Source organism: Haliotis asinina, chromosome 1 (assembly GCF_037392515.1).
Source record: "Haliotis asinina isolate JCU_RB_2024 chromosome 1, JCU_Hal_asi_v2, whole genome shotgun sequence".
Classification (NCBI taxonomy): domain Eukaryota; kingdom Metazoa; phylum Mollusca; class Gastropoda; order Lepetellida; family Haliotidae; genus Haliotis; species Haliotis asinina.
This window is the reverse complement of record NC_090280.1, coordinates 7,279,974-7,297,939: the sequence shown is the minus strand read 5'-3', so window position 1 is coordinate 7,297,939 and position 17,966 is coordinate 7,279,974. Positions and strand designations below refer to the sequence as shown.

The 17,966-nt window shown below is 40.4% G+C and overlaps 1 protein-coding gene across 1 annotated transcript; it reads right to left on the bottom strand.

Moving 5' to 3' along the window:
* Positions 1 to 706: 706 nt before the first annotated feature.
* On the bottom strand, positions 707 to 16,215 carry LOC137286402 (uncharacterized). Its single transcript, XM_067818287.1, has 8 exons — positions 16,149 to 16,215; positions 13,739 to 14,062; positions 13,551 to 13,652; positions 11,461 to 11,541; positions 3,641 to 3,763; positions 3,397 to 3,436; positions 3,143 to 3,180; positions 707 to 2,803 (listed from the first exon to the last, which is right to left on the bottom strand). The coding sequence occupies exons 1-8, from the start codon at positions 16,213 to 16,215 to the stop codon at positions 2,652 to 2,654; spliced, it is 927 nt and encodes a 308-aa protein (XP_067674388.1). The 3' UTR covers positions 707 to 2,651.
* Positions 16,216 to 17,966: the final 1,751 nt, after the last annotated feature.

The following is a 17,966-nucleotide window of genomic DNA, read 5'->3' as shown; positions in this document are numbered from 1 at the left end:
TACACATCATCTTAGTTTGGATTAAGAACGGGTATGTTCCCAGCGACACCTACAGGTACATAGTATCTGTATGCCAGTTTCCTGATGCATTGCGATACCTTTTCATTGCATAATCTCTACGTCAGTGGGTTGAAGAAAGTACTGAACGTGCTACTGCCTCCCCCGTCTAGATCACTGACTGTGATACCACTGCACTGCTGTTCAAAACCCCTGTTCATTACAACCCACCAAGGCTCTCCATATATATGCAGTGCAGATCGGGAAGCGCGACGATTCGTGTACCCAAGGGAAATAACTCAGTTCTTGTTTGCACGAGAAAAGCGCAAGTCGACAACGGGTCCAGTGTCTGCCTACAAAACTTGCCTACAAGTAATAATGTCTGTAAATTTGAGTTGTTAAAGTTATAACTCGAATAAGGTAGGCTATGGATAATAGTTTTGTTTGCATTCTTGTGTGGGTTTGCGTTTCTCGCAGTTACATGGTTTGTTACAAGGCAGACAACTTTCGAAGTTCTGACACGAATATCATGGACCAGAGGGGTGAATATATACAACAAGGGAACATGACAACGGACGCTTTCTCGTTTATTGTCAGACAACCACATGCAGAATAGTTTCTCATTCAGTAAAACGTATCCTTATCTATCGTTATCATGTAAAGGTTGTAAACACGCCATTCTGCTAAACAGTCTAGAACAAATATGTTCATGAAGAGAAGTGTATTTTATTTCAAGAATGTCACGTCATCGAGCTAATACAGCGAACACATAAGATTTGTCTTAAGATAACATGTCGACGCAAAAATGAACACTGCAGCAAAGTCATTCTTTCAACTTCTTTGTTACTTTAGGAGACCCAGAAAACACGGAAATTTCACATACAAGGGTACTTAAAAACTGAATGCCTGAGAATGCTGTAATTCAGCAATGTTTCGTCGTTGTTTCAGCCACAAGAACGTGTTCATTTGTGAATGGCACATACAGCATGACAATGACAAGCAAATTTGTTACATATATTCAAACATAGCAAGCATATTAGACCTTGCAAAAACTGTTTATTACACGGTTATTTGCTAGCAGTAAACGTAAATATAACACCACGTTGGCATACAAAGTGTAACGTGTTTAGAACAGCAGAGTCTTGTGAAGTCATTCCATACTATCGAGAGTACATCGTAATGAACCTTCTACTATATTACCATGTTTATAACCGTTTCAGGCTTCATCTTGAAAATAAATGAATGAAGCGCTAAATGTCCAACCGATTACTGCACGCTATTGACATTATACAATGGTACAAGTTGACGACGAGCGGCCCTAGCTGTGTTGAGAAGCTGACTTGCTATAGCAGCCGACGTAAAGCTTGTCATTCAAAATGACAGACAACATGCCAGGCCACATTACATGTGTTAAATCCCACATACAAGCTATTGGTCAGTTGTGCTTGTCATTGTGCACCGACTGAGTACTGTGCATATTTCATGCAGATATCTGAGCAAACTGAACACTGTGCAGGGTTATGGTAAGAATGCCTCTTCTGTTGTATTGACAGAAAGTGTGTGATATATATACACTTTCTTACTGTAGGACTACATGTCAGTGTTTTGTCGATAGGAAAATATGCGCTAGTAAACACTGTACGGCAGAAATCAATGCGACTTTTGATCAATATGATCGCAATGAAAAATCACTCTTCCAAATGCATGGCAATAACGACTCCACATACGACTGTGTGGATCTCACGTATCACACACAAATGTAAACACCAGGAATATCAGATGCTTCAAACGTTATACATTGTTTTCAAATCGATTTTCAACAGTTCGTTAACCGTTAAAACACCAAAACATGTTTCTATTAGCAGTTTCACCCTGCTGCTCAATACCCTCATTATGTAAACAAGCAGAAATTGTTATGCCATGATGACTTAATAAAACGATATTCTGGATATCAATTTCACTGGGTCTCTTTGATATTTATTGATGGGTCAACAATCATTATTGCAACCTACATGTATTTTAAGAGCAGGAATTACTTTCGTACATACGAGTTTCAGTGAATGGATGTTTACGTTTATATTTAAATACGCACTTTCAACAACAACACCAATATTCCAACAACATGGCGAACAGATAACAGACACTATACAGTTTGGCAATGAGTGACATCGCAACACCAAATTTAAGGTTTCAAAGTCTTCACGGCCCAACACTGGCTGTTTTATTGTTAAAGCCGACATTCGGCAATATTACAGGTATATGGCAATCCTAAACTATAAATAAGGGTTTCAACAGAGGTGTTTTTACAGAGCCAGCCTATTCACATACATCGCAGCAGTTTGACATGGATTCCCCACGTACACACTGTAAAAACTGCGAGTCGATTAGTGATTATCTTTCCTTACCACCGGGTACAAGCCAGATAAATAGAGATGCTTTTGACGTCATTCTGGTGTGGTCGACTTTCCTTATCTCCATCAGAAGCTTTATCCACTGATAATAGGAAAAAGAGTCTTGCTCAAAATTTGATTTATCAAGACTTAACAGTTGAGCTATTAGTAAAACCTTCACAACGTTTCTGTTCGTCTCGAAATTGGCTGTAGGTGTGACTTTTCAAACAGGCATTGTCAAATATATATCACATAGCCACATATTTATATTTTGTTCTGTTTTAGGTGCCTATATATGTGCATTTCAACACTTGTTAGGCTTTCATACATGTTCTGGGTGTTGACATCTCCAGACACCACTGAGTCATCTTCTTGTGTTTTCTCTGGTTTCGTCACTGGGGCGGATGAATCTGAAACTAATGTTCACATCCATAGTAATCAGTGTGGTTCACAAACGCTGGTTTGTTAGTTCATCAGCAATTTTACAGTTTCGTGTACCTTATTGTCGACTGAGACAAGCTAAGTTACTTATAACACAGTGCAGAAGATTATCAAGAAACGGCAAGGGTGATTGGGGACTGCTTTATAATTACTTTGGGAATGCAAAAGAGTGATGTCGCGTCTCTGCTTGAATGAAACAAGTACATGTTTATCACGGAATCAATGTCCTGTTACTCAGATGCCATCTAAAGATGATTCCGAATGTAATACTTTATCAGTGTCTTATGCAATGACAATAAGAAAGCAAAACATACCCGTGTGGAAACTTGTAGTGTTTTGATAAACTGGCGTGCTGAAAAGAAAGAAGTAAGGTTATGGTGGAACAGGCGATGGTGATAAGTGTGTATTTGCGTGTGCGTGTGCGTGTGCGTGTGCGTGTGCGTGTGCGTCTACGTGTACTGTAAGTGAATAATTGAATGTACATATTTGAATATGTATGTTGGTATGTGTGTATATGTGTGCGCGTGTGTCCGCGTGTGTGTGCATGTGAGCTGTGAGCTGTACTTACGCCTCGACGTGTCTTTCTTCGTTCGTGACATTTTGATGATCTGGAAGAAACATTTTCGAAATCAGGTTTCATCTGCAATTCTTTCAGCCTAGCAATCGTTGTAAATTTGAAAGTGGAAAAGCTCAGTTCAACGTATAATGATTGGTTCAGCTGTCTACAAAATAGTATACGATTTGAGTAACTGTACACAATTAATGTCAAAGGTTTAATAAGGATCATGTTAACTTTCAACACAAATACACACAGGCTGCTTGTCTTCTCCGTCGAATACACACGATGCCCACGACTACATTGACAAGCAAAACAACACCACCTAGAGCCCCAGCCACGATGTAGACGGTGTCTGAATCACTGCCATTGGTGGAGGCTGAAAGACAGAGTTCGTTCGGGGTATAGTCAAACGTACTGTGTTCAAACTGAGAGGTTACATCTAACCTGGTTGGCCAAGACTATAAGAGGACGCGGCTTGGCATGTTAGGCAAATTATAAGGGAGACATATGTCGATTGGTGATTGAATACGTTTGTTTCAATGTATCCTGCAGGGGAAAGTCCAGCACGTCAAATTGAGACAAAGGAAGTAGTTTGTTTAACACACGAATGTAACATGTTATGTACAGATACTCGCACTTGTGTAGGTTGAGTCTCATCTGGGATTTGAGCCCACAACACCAGAGTCAGGCTTCAGATCGCAAGTAAGCAAAATTCCCCGCCTAACCCTCTAACCTACCACAAAATGGATATCTGAGGAATCGGTAGTGTAGACTTCAAAGTAGCTGAGTGCTGTCGATCTGGTGCTTACTCTAGGCTGTGGGTTCGAATCCTGGACGGGACTCAACCCAACAAAAGTGCTAGAATCTGTACTTTATTGAGAAAGTGTAACCCCTAATACAACAAGTGTTACGTCTGACTGCCTTGTAAATGCCATCGTGCCTTCTTACCACACCAAGGCATATAAAGTTGTATAATAAATTTCACCAAAAAGTAAAAATCACAGTTATGTTTTCCCATCCTTTTCATGACATTCCAGTGATGACACTACAAGGTTAGACTGTTGCTGTCATCGTTAAGCGATCGTGATCTTTGCGATGATTGACAAATTCCCAGTAAACTTTTCATGTTCTTGTAAACTCTATTGTGTGAAGATAGATTCATATGTTAAAGCCCAACTCTGAGCATACATTGTTAATGTTCAAGTGGTCAGTCAGTCTTTGCTTTCCCCAGTAAATATTCCGTGAGTGAGTGAGTGAGTTAATATTTAACGTCACATCGGCAATATTTCAGCCATATCGTGACGAGAACATTTCTATATTGAAATGAAATATGTATACATTATAAACACCTGTCGTCAAAGGACAGTAAAACAACTAGAATATCGCAGTTACAATTAAAACTAGTGTGCAGAGTTAAAACAAATACCACTATTTGGACAATACAATATAAAATACGGGCTGTAGATCGCCAACAACTGAAGGTAGATCACCATACTAGGGACCATGGGGACTTACATTACTTTTGCAACCTGCATGGACCCTAGCTGGATTTACACCATCCCCTCAGCCGTTGGTGATTGTAGGAAAATGTAGCCGAAATTTAAAATGACAAAAATACTACGATTAAAAAATTGGTCAGTCTTGATTTCACTTTGAAAGTTTTGGGACTTACGTATCCTCTCAGGGGGACAATAATTTTATGCTACTTTAACCCCCTTTGAGGGTACAGCCACTAACAATCGCAGTTGACAATTCTTACCACCATGGTTAAAATATCAGCTTTCTATTTACAAAACATATTCTTCAAAATTTATGTAATAATTCTATTTCCTTTAAAAATTCAATGATTAAATGATAATTAACATTAAAAAGATCCTTCATTGTTTTGACATTAAAATATTTATCCCTTGTGATGGCAAAATCAATACAGTCAAGCAAGATATGCTTGACCGTGATTCCTTCATCACAAGGGATACAAAACGGAGGATCCTCACCTTGAAGTATATATTCGTGAGTGTATCTAGTATGGCCAATGCGACATCGTCGCATAACAACCTCCTCAAATCTGGACTGACAACCGAAGTAGGTGTAACCAATATACGGTTTTATTTCATGTAATTTATTAACACCCATTTGGGTGTCCCACTTCTTCTGCATTAGATCACGGATATAAGATCTAATTGTAGCTTTATAGTCTGAGTATGGAATCAGAAGTGGTGTCACAGATTTGTTGAGTGCTGCCTTAGCAGCAAGATCGGCCATTGTGTTGCCAGAAATGCCAACGTGGCTTGGTAACCAACAAAAGAGGATGTCGCATTGGCCAGTAGCAAGATCATTATACAATTCAATAATGTCAATTAAAAGTGGATGTTTACATGATAGGTTTTTAATAGCCTGAAGGCAAGAAAGAGAGTCGGAATAGATTATGTACTGTTTATGTTTAGGATGTCTTTGAATATATTTAAGAGCTGTTAATATGGCGTTTGCTTCTGCAGTAAAAATAGAGCTGTTATCTGGTAGTCTAGAAGATATTGTTCTGGATCCAATGACAGTGGCACAAGCTACTGCGCCATCGTCCTTGGACCCATCTGTAAATAAGGGTTTGTAATTGCTATATTTAATTTTTAATTGATTATATTCTTGTTTATATTGTAGTTCATTAGTTTCTGATTTTTTAAATGTGGTTAATGTTAGGTCAACTTGTGGCCTAACCAACTGCCAAGGGGGAGAAGAAAGAAGGCGGGAAGGAGCTATGATTTCCAGCTCAATGCCGGCCGCAGAAAGAAAGGGTTTAATTCTATGCCCTAGAGGCGGAACAAGAGAAGATTTCTTGTTGTATAAATCCTCATGAAGGGGATTGAACACACAATTATAGGCAGGGTTTAATTTATGAGCGTATAATTTGGAAATATATTGTAAAGACAATTTTATACGGCGTTGTGTAAGAGATGGTTCATCGGCCTCAACGTAGAGACTGTCAACAGGTGAGGTTCTGAACGACCCAAGACACAGTCTTAGACCTTGGTGGTGGATAGAATCAAGAAGTTTAAGGTTGCTTTTACAGGCTCCACCATATACGATGGAGCCATAATCGAGTTTTGAACGGACCAGTGATCGATATAAGTGTAAGAGAGTATTTTGATCCCCTCCCCACTTTGAATTGGAAACAACTTTCAACAAATCTATTGCCTTCAGGCATTTAGCTTTAAAGGATTTAATGTGTGGTAAGAAGGTTAAATGAGAATCAAAAATTAAACCCAAGAACTTGGCCTCCTTTACAACTTTGATGGGTGTGCCATTTAAAGATAGTTCAGGGTCCTTATGCGGCTTATATTTTCTACAAAAGTGTATGCAATTAGTTTTGGACTTAGAAAATTTGAACCCGTTTTCAAGACACCATTTATTTATTTTATTTAAACACAGCTGTAGTTGCCGTTCAATAGTACGCATATTTTTACCACGACAAGAAATATTAAAATCATCCACAAAAAGTGATCCATCAATTGAATCATTTAAAACCTTGGATAAACTGTTGATTTTAATGCTAAATAAAGTGACAGACAAAATACTGCCTTGAGGGACACCCTGATCCTGGTTGTAATGGTCAGACAGGGTTGTACCCACGCGGACTTGAAATTGCCGGTCATGTAAAAACCGTGATATAAAAAGAGGCAAACGGCCTCGCAAACCTAAATCATGGAGATCCTTCAAAATGCCATGTTTCCAGGTTGTATCATAAGCTTTTTCAAGATCAAAGAAAATTGATACAGCATGTTGTTTATTGACTAGAGCATTTTTAACAAAGGATTCTAGACGTACCAAATGATCAATGGTACTACGATTTTTCCTGAAACCACACTGAATATTTGTTATAAGGTTATTGGTTTCAAGATACCAGGTTAATCTGTTATTCACCATACGTTCCATGGTTTTACAGACACAACTCGTTAAAGAGATTGGTCTGTAATTAGACGGATCAGAATGATCCCGGCCAGGTTTTGGAATGGGAACTACAATGGCATTACGCCAAGACGCTGGGAAATTCCCCGAAGTCCATATGGTATCAAATATACTTAGCAGTGTTTCCAAACACGACTCGGGCAAATGCTTCAAGAGCTGATAGTGGATATCATCAGCTCCTGTTGCTGTATCATGAGCCTGCTCAAGGGCGGTATTGAGCTCATGGAGTGAAAATAATTCATTATAATCTTCACCATTGTCTGAGGTAAAATTGATTTTTTTCTTTTCCTGTTGTTTCTGATACTTTTGAAACTCAGGAACATAATTTGATGAAGATGAGTGTTTGGCTAAAGTTTCACCAAGTTTATTTGCAATGTCAGTTTTATCAGTTAAAAGATTATCACAATCCTTCAGATGATTAACAGTAGATGTTGATCCTTTGCCCTTAATTCTTTGGACCATGTTCCACACTTTGGACATAGGTGTGCGTGAGGTTATTTTGGAAATATAATTCCTCCAAGACTGACGTTTATTCTGTTTAAAGGCGCGTCGAGCCTTGGCATTTGATATTTTAACTTGATCCAAATTATGAACAGTAGGATGTTTGCGGAAATATTTTTCTGCTTTCTTCCTACACTTTCTGGCCTGTTTACATTCACTATTAAACCATGGCTTCCGAATATGTGGAATTGCAGAGGACTTTGGTATAGTTTGGTCAGCAATGGTGTTCAATATATCTGAAAATAACTGTACAGGATTTTCACTGTTCGCTAAAACATCATGTGTTAAGTGATCAGTACATAGAGTCTTATATAATGACCAATCAGCCCTGGCGAAGTTCCTTCTTGATACAGGTGGATCATCACCAGGGCTGATGAATTTGAGAATAGTGGGGAAGTGATCACTCCCACACAGGTCATCATGAACCATCCATTCGAATTCATTATATATGGTTGAATCACAGAGTGATAAATCCAGGGAAGAATATGTTCCCGTAGCTGGGTGTAAATAGGTGTTTGAATCATAATTGAAAATGCAGAGATTATTATCTGATGTAAATTCCTCAAGGATTTTACCTCTGTTGTTAGAATGAACACTTCCCCAAAGCGGATTGTGTCCATTCAAATCGCCCATGATGATACATGGCTTTGGTAGCTGGTCATACAGATTCTGTAGATCCGTGAGACGGATATCAGAAGATGGAGGTATATATAAGCTGCATAGAGTCAATGCAATATGCAGGGTCAGTCGAACAGCTACAGTTTGAAGATTGGTATGAAGTGGGACAGGGCTATGAATTATACCTTGTCGTACCAAAATAGAAGCACCTCCAGTTGCTTTATCTCCTGGAGGAGAAAAAGAGTGATAATCACTATATTGTCGTAGATGCAACGTATCTCTATTTTTCATATATGTCTCTTGAAGACATAGTGCTGACGGTTTAAAATCCTGTATCAACAAGTGGATCTCATTGAAGTTATTCTTCAATCCTCTGCAATTCCACTGGATTATATTGGTCAGTTGAGTCATGGTGCCTCAATGGGTGAACGTTCTCGTGAATGGGAGGAGTAGCTAGACTTTCGCCTGTCCTGCGGGGACAGAGTGATTTCCATATCGAGAGGTCCAAATGAATTTTGAAGAGGAACCTCTGAAGGAGAAGACACAGTAGATGGTACGTTTCTATTTAATTTTTTGCCTTTCTTCTTTTTGGATAGATCACTGGATGACTGTGAAATGGTACATTGTGAAGAAGTCGTTTCTGATGGCTCAGTTGGAATGTCTGTCTGAGATCCAGACGTCGACATAGTAACTGGGACAGTAAGTTTTGGGGATGGAGAAGTTGATGACGAAACAGGTTTTTCAGACTTGACCCATGTCAAGTCTGTCTGACAAGAAACGGATGAAGTTATCACAGATCGAGATACTGTAGCAGAGTAGCTTTTAGTCAGTTGGGGTGTCGCCTGAATATTTATCAATTTCTTTGCCTCCAAGTAAGAAATATTGTTTTGACATTTTATTTTCATAATTTGGGATTCCATTTGCCACACTGGACAAGACTTTGATGATGCAACATGTTTACCATCACAGTTGCAACATCTGAAATCCTCCTGACAGTTAGTGCCATCATGTTTGTCACCACAACGATGACATATTGCAGAGTTGCGACAAGAGTTGGAGCCATGCCCAAACTTTTGACATTTGTAACATCGAAGTGGAGTAGGGACATACACCTCCACCCCGATGTTGAAATAGCCTGCCTTTATCGACTCCGGAAGTGATGAACGAGCAAATGTCATCAGATATGTGTTTGTATTGATAACTGAACCATCTTTCCTTATCGTGAAACGTTTCACTGATGTTACCATCTGATCCTTTAACTCTGTAGCAATTTCTTCTTCAGACATGTCGGACAAGCAACGAGCCCTGTCACGAACAATGCCTCGACAAGAGTTTAGTGTTCTGTGCACAGACACAGCAACCTCAATATTAGCAAATGTTTTTATTGATAGCAAATTGAGAGATTGCTGTCTCCGGGCACACTCCACAAGAAGTGAACCACTGCGGAGACGGGTGACATTGTTTACTTCACCGCAAATGCCAGAAATGGCCTTTGAAATGGCAAACGGATTTAATTTTATTGGAAGGAAATTAGTAGCCTCAATGACTAGAAATCGTGGCCAGGAATCATTGTCAGAATTTTGTCCAGCTGAGGGATCCAAATCCTCAAAACGTCTTTTCTTGTCTGAACGAGATGAACCAGCATGTGATAGTGCCATGGCGAAAGTAAAGAATTCAGCACCTCTGCTCCCCACCCACCATGGAGTGTCAACAAGGACGGTGTCAAATAGCACCGGATCTCCGAGATGCAGACACCAGGGATACAGAGGTGTTATACTCCAGAGATAAAGACTTGGAATGCTATGAAAAACTAAAAGAAGAAATGCCAGGCTGGTTCGGCCCATGACATCATTCCCAAGAATCACAGATTTCAGAGGTCTAATATCACCAGATTGGCCCATGAGCCACCGCCTTCTGGCATAAGACTCTAGGCAAGTTCATGTGATCAAAAATTAATACATTCTAGATCAGAAAAACAAGACCCATTGATAATGTATTCTGCAAGTATATTCACCATGCGCAGGGCTTGGCGTGACCAGCCGATTGATAGAATCGGGCCAATTCTATCACCCGTCTAGGTGAAATCAGGGCCAAAGTGGTGTGTTAGGCAACAGGCACACGGTTGCAGGCCCCTGTTGCCCTCAACCACCAGGATCCCTTCTTCCACCGACACAGGGCCGCAACCCACGGCAAACGGGTTGGTGGACCAAATATTCCCCCGGGTCCACAACGGGGGTATCAGCGAGCTCTTAGCATTACCCAGCACCCACCACGAGGAGGTGGCTCGCCACGGGTGCCAGTAAATATTCCGAGTGGTAGTATAGGGAGTGAAGGTTTTGGACCGCACAGCAAAATGCCTATGTATATTACATAGGGTTTTGCGAAAATGAAGAGGTACAGCTGCATATCTAGAGACACACTTTGTCTTTGGAAACCAGACCCCAACTGTATGTGCTGAAAATGTTCTGCTACCCCTGTAGCACCCCTGCTTTCCCCTCTAGCTGCTGGAGGGTACAAGAGTATTTCTTTCTTCGCACAGACATTGTTTCGAATGGACCACCGGACGTAGTCGTCGTCATACACGTTCTCTGTGTTCGAGAAACAGCTTTCCATTGCAAGTTCTTCCAGGGCTTTCAGTGGGTGGCGTTCTTGGGGTGTGTAGTCTATGTCTTTGTTATGCCACAGTGGTCGATAGTTCCACACTTGGATGTCAACTTGTGTACATCTGAGACGGTACGGGAGTTTTCATATGTCGGCGAGGCAGTACCAGCAGTGATTGTGTCGTTTCTTGGCTTCCGGACAGCAGTCGTGTGAAAAAAAAACAATTCAGAGTTTGCCTGCTGTGGTTCGAAATTGGTTGGGCGGGTATATGTAGACAAATCGACTATTTTGCTGTCTTCTACGAGCTCGCGAAAGCACAGCAAATACAGTTCCAGAAACTGGAGAGCCTTTGGTAGTGCCCGTAGATTACTCGAGTGCGAAATTATAAACTACCTTTGTGTGGCGTCGCTGTCCCAAGTTCGGATGTGGTCCCCGTATACTGGGTCATTGTTGAAATCACACGACTTGCAACACCTAAAAGCAGATCGTATTTTTTGTAACGGGTCTGTCAATGACATCATCTTCACTTGTTCTGTTATTTTCATGGCTATAGCATTATTGTCCCCCTGAGAGGGTACGTAAGTCCCAAATCATTTGAAGTCAAATTTGTTCTTCCATTTTTTAGCCCAAGTATTTCTGTCATTTTAATTTGTGGCTAATCTTGCATACAATCAGCAGCAGCTGAGGGGATGGTGTAAATTCAGCTAGGGACCATGCAGGTAGCAGAAGTACTGTAAGTCCCCACAGCCCCTAGTATGGTGATCTACCTTCACTTGTTGGTGATCTATATAGCCTGTTTTTATATTGTATTATCTGAAAAGGGATATTACTTTTAACTTTTCACGCTAGTTTTATTTCTTATTGTGATATTCTAGTTGTTTTACTGTCCTTCGTCGACAGGTTTTTATCATATACATAGATTCCGTTTCTTAAGAATGCTCTCGTCACGATATGGCTGCAATACTACCGATGTGACGTTAAATATTAACTCACTCACTCATGGCTGTAAATGACTACGTATACATAAATGACGACATTGCTGACCATTTATTGTTTTGTCAAAGATCTGAAATCCAACAGAATGAATACAACCAATGTTGCTTCTTTTGTATATGTTGCTGTCGTGTTTTGGGGGTTGGCATGTGCCGTTTCCTCAATCACGTTTGTTAATCGTCACTTCACTGTTCTGGTTGGCACATTTGAGATATTTACAATTACTCGCCTTATCTAAATTGTCTTTAGGCTAAACATAATGTTTACAGTTTTTAAACGTTTTATCATCAACAGGCATAACGATCAACTATACGTTAACACTGACACCCTATAAAACACCTTCTAAAATGTCCATTAAGAACTGTTCATACAACAGCATTCCTGACAATGCATTATTTTGAAATCCTGATGGTGCATCCCATTTAGGAAGCCATAATACAAAGATACTCTGCTGTTGTCTTTTGTCAGCGGAACACCACAAACGTTTGTTGCAAGCAATTTGCCTTGGAATTTGCGTATTTGTGCCATGTAATACCATAGATTAACATGTCCACATTTGTTATAACACGTGACTATACAGAACAGTCGGTATTGCTCAGAGATTCCCAGATGAAGTTAATTTCCGTGCACCGGGAAACAGCATACAGCTTTGAAAATACACTCGGTGTAAAGGGTTTCACATCATGAATGATTAGAGTCATGGGAAGACTATCTTTCTGAATGTTATACCTATCTCCAAATACAAATGTTGCCATATACTCTTAACAAGTAAGGATAATGAACTTTCTATTTGGATAGGAAGAGTAAACGTTAACAAACGTTTCAAGGAGAGACACCTTAGGAACGTACCACCATTTCCCTCTATTACCACCCCTAAACACAACGCATGATATCCACGTGCATAACGCAGTAGCCCATACACATCTTGATTTTGACGTTTTGTTTTCAAGAAGGTCGCAAAATCACTTAGAAGATTAATTTTGACACTTCTCTTGCATCACATGTTTGTTACTGTTTGTTTCAAGTCTTTTGTTTTAAAATGAAAATCGCATACATGCAAATTACATGCCATACAACAATCATCTTTCAAAAGGGACTACATTCCAAATAACTATGGTTGTAAGGAAGTGCAAATGGGGATGCACTCTCAAAGCATTCAATAATATCATATCAACACTGACTGACTCCGATAACTCCCTTAAATACTTTTAATCAGAAACAAAAAAAATGAAGATCCCCTACTTTATGTCGCAAGTATTTCACTACTAGAACGATTGCGTTTGTATGTGAATCTCTTCAAACTGATTCCTTGTAAACGATATTGTATCATAATATTTGAATGCATATGCATGATAATGCACTCTGTATAATAATGTTCAGTCAAACATCATGTCCGGTTCTCAGTATATTCTGCGTATGCTCTTTTTTTCAGTCTTTAGTTACCCTGTTAATATCCTGAGTGTAATACGTAAATATGAAAAAAGAACTACCTTTGTGTGGTGTCACCGTGCCAGGTACGGACGTGTTCTCCCTTTTCCGGGTCGTGGTTGATAGATAGGAAGATAGAGTTGATAGGACGGGACCTGCAATGACTAAAAGTAGATTGGTCAGTGACCTGTTGTTTAGGCGTGTTTCCCCTTACCTAGAGATTAAAACACAGTGCATACGTCATACCCACCTATTTCATAAATGTTGCTTCTGGGGTATATGTAGGATTCATTTACAAGGTTCCCACACTGACATCCTCCTTGGTCTCTAGTGGAGTTGAATGTAAACTGTATACTGTGATCCATGAAACTGCAGTTCGCTCTGAAACGGTTGATGTTATTCCCCACAGGCGGTGGTTGCTTTGTACAATAGCGGCCCCATTGTGTAATGATCGTTGATGCATTGTTCTGCAACCATGCTATGTTTGTTGCGGAACCAGACGAGACGCTACAAATCAAGGTGAAGAGTTCTCCGCCTGTTGCTGTTGATGGTGAGCTGGTCAGCAGCAGGTCTCCTACAGAAGCAACATGATGTCATTATAGTTTGAAGAGTACACTGTTAGCTGTCTAGGTTGTCACATGTCAGTTTCTTCATGGCTCAGTAGTCACATCACCACTGGCACCCCGACAAACTGCTCACCGAACGTTAAATTAGAACTCACGCCAATAATTTAAGAAGCATTATCATTACAAGTGTTGATTCTTTGTTACCAAGACAGAGAAGTATATAGGTGTGCGTATCCTGACTCACTAAGCTAAAACCCTGCTGTGTCTCCTGGCACCGTAAACATGACAAACTTCATTATGATTTCCACATCGCTAGAATACAATGTATATGTAAAACCATACACTTGAAAAACGTAACGGTTACATCTGCTTTAGATGAAAGGTGGATCAAGGTTCAAGGAAGACATACCCAGCACGTGTTCAATAGGGCAATGTGTCACTAGGTTTAACAGTTTGAAATTTCCACCCTCCTTTACTGTGTAATTTGGACAATGTTGATAAGAGTGAGTGAGTTAAAGATCATAGTCGTATCGGCAATATTTCAGCCATAATCAGACTTCTGTACAATTAACAAAACAAAAAACAAAAAATAACAATATGAATTACACAAAAAATGTCATCAAAGGACAGCAAGGTTGGTGAAAGGACAACCAACCCATTTGCAGTTTAGTTTTCACCTGATTCAACTGATTCAGTTTACGCACAATCTCTTTACGCCAAGCCGAAGACCCTGGTTCGATTCCCCACATGGGTACAATGTGTGAAACCCCTTTCCTAGTGTCCCCAGCCGCGATATTGCGGGAATATTGCAAGAGGCACAAAAAACTCTTTACGTCACTCAAAAAGAAGAGACGCGTTCATTTGGGTGGCAACATAACAATGAGTTATATTTATGACTATAATTCGGGAAGGCGTCTATCTTTTGTGCTCGTGTGTACAATTAGGGTACAAACGCGCTTGCATCTTCCATTACTGCACATATGAATTTATATGTGGGTGGTGAAACATATAGCATTTTCGTCACGTTTCTGTGTATGGTACATAGCATGTGTGACAAATGAAAGACACATAGTGCAAGACTTGGGTGAGAATGAATAATTTTCGTCGGTTGATCTCATTCACATATTAATCGGATTATGATATTAATGAATGGGGTATCACATATGAACAATTTTCATCGATGAACACCTTCTTTATTCAGATGATGCGACGTTTCGACATGTATAGATTCTTGTGTCCGTATGTTCCTCACCAACTGCTAAATAATGCCACACAGTAAGTTGTTTATCACAACAGTGTCCAGGTAGACCATACTGCTATAGCAGCATTCAAATATCTCACAACTAAACAATACATACTGTACTACATGCCCTCACAACAACGTAAAGATATAGATTAATGTGACTTGTAAAAGGTTTGATTGTTTGTTGTCTACCAAGGCCCTGTTCCAGCTATTCTATCTACGCAAATGAGATACGGTGACATGTGCCAACCAAGGCAGGGAGCCTGACCACCCGATCCCGTTAGTCGCCTGTTACCACAAGCAGGGGAACATTTCTAACCGGAATCTTCACGAGTCCGTGATGAGTGATACATGATGGAGTTGTTCTGATGCTAGTCTGGCATAGACATCCTAAAATAAACATAGCCAGTTAAGGCGATGCAGGTCTGTTATGTGTGTCAGTACTAGATTATCACAGTGTGTGAGCATTAAGAAAGACTCTGGGTTACGTTTTATTGTACATTATTGTAATTCAAACTCTCGTTCATTTTAGAGACTAGTTGTTAGTCTAGTCTGGAGGTGTTCGGAACAATTTGTCATCTCCCTCGCACCTGGGACATGTTTTAATCAGTTTAGCTTCACGCCACTTTCAGTAATATTCAAGCAATATCAACACGGGGGAAATGGGCTTCACTCTCTGTAAGCATGAGGGGGATAGAACTCACGGTGTTCGCCGTAACGGGCCAAAGAATTAACCACTAGGCTACCCCATGACGTCGGGTGCCATATAAAGTTCAACCAGTTTAATTCAACACGGAGTAACGATGTGTGTGTGTGTTGGTGATTTGAAGCTCATGTACACACATACTCACCATTACCTGGCACACCTCCGCGAATAACGTGAATCCACACACACAACAGGGTGTTCCAGATCTTCATTGTAGTGTCCCACGCCCCAGTGCATGTCTTCTACTATGTCGTTCCTATCTGCGTGTGTTGAATTAGGCTGACTATAAGTATCTCTGCACAATGCATACCTAGAGACATGAGGGCGCTGGCAGGAAGTTACTGGCTACAACAAAACAAACAAGGTCGATAGGTACATACAAACACACACATCGGTCTTCCATGTTTTCCAATACCCTCATATCTCGTCATGTAAAATATTTGGGTTTGTTGAGGAAGGCCTATCGAGGTGATGTATTACTGTGGTTGTGACAAAACAGGAACATAATATGTCCCTACATGCTCATTCATACATGCCCATCTACATATTTGCGTCTGTACATCTGTGCTATCCCGCGCTGTATCGCATGTGCGTGTGTATCGACGGAGTAACATACTTTACGGTGTTGGAAACGAAAACACTCAAGTTCCGAGGCCAGACTGAGATGGCCTTTTACCCAATTTCGATTTGTTCATTTTTAGCTGTAGTACGTTTTCAACAACATCAGCTTACCTCACTCGCTCAACAACACCAGGCAGGAAATGGACGGCATATTTCCTGAGAACATTTGTAACTGTTGAAAGCCCTATGACAATGTATGAGCAAGCTATGAATATGTGAGTGTGCATCTAGCGTTTTGAGAAGGGTCATAATACCGCTTAGGGTCATTTAGGGCCATTTTAGGAACGTTGTCCTGCGCTACGCTTGTGTATGTTGTACCTTGTCGAAAAGGCGAGGAGACACGGAATCTTCATGTAACTGGGAATTATAGGCTCCCTGCAAACTGCTCTCTAGGGCAGATTCCAGATATACTTCGTCTTCCCGACTACCAGCGGCGTGAACTACCGGAGTTCAGGGCAATTGAAAGTGTATTCTCCAGGGTCAAGCAGAGGAATAACATAGTGTCTGTCTACAGAAGGAAGTTAGAGGACGTAAGGAGCACTGGTGTGTAATTAGAGGTCAGTTCCTTTAGGTCAAGCCCAGGAACATGACGGTGCCTGCTTACAGAGGGAGGTTGAAGAAGGTGTTTTGGACACATGCAAAGACCGACACCGACTGGATAAAGTTTAAGTTCATGACGACTAATCCAGCGTCAGCTTGCCTGACTGAATGTTCTTTTGTTTTCACCCACGCACTAATTAACTCGCACACTGACCAATTCACAATAATATCACAAGTCAGCGAATTTTAACTTCACATTCTTGCACAGGGAACGATGAGTTTCAACACCGGGGAAACTGAAACCATGATCTAACACCCGGTGTCAATAATCTCTAGATTTATCGATAATCTGGTCCAATAGCACAATTCCCTTTGATTGAGCCACCCACCTGAGCTACAAATAATATTGTCAATGAACCCGCCTCACCTGTTTCATATTTACATCCGATATGGCTGAGATATTGCCGATGTGACGTAAAATATTAACTCACTCACTCACTCACTCATATTTACATCCCTGCGTGCATATTCAGACCGGAAAACATTATCCTAAGGCTAATAGAAAAAGGTCTCAAGGGTAAGAATTTGCTCTGAAGCTGTTTCACCATCGATTCTGTGTTGAGGAGAGTAGTTCTGTTTTGTCAAAAGTCTCTTTTCACAAGTTGGATGTGGTCTTACAGATTTCAAACGTTGTCAAGAAAATGATTAAAAACTAAATGTTAATTCTATGTTGAATTCTGTATAAACATTCTGGAACATGCACCACTTTTCCGTCGATACACATTATCTTCAGTTTGCTTCC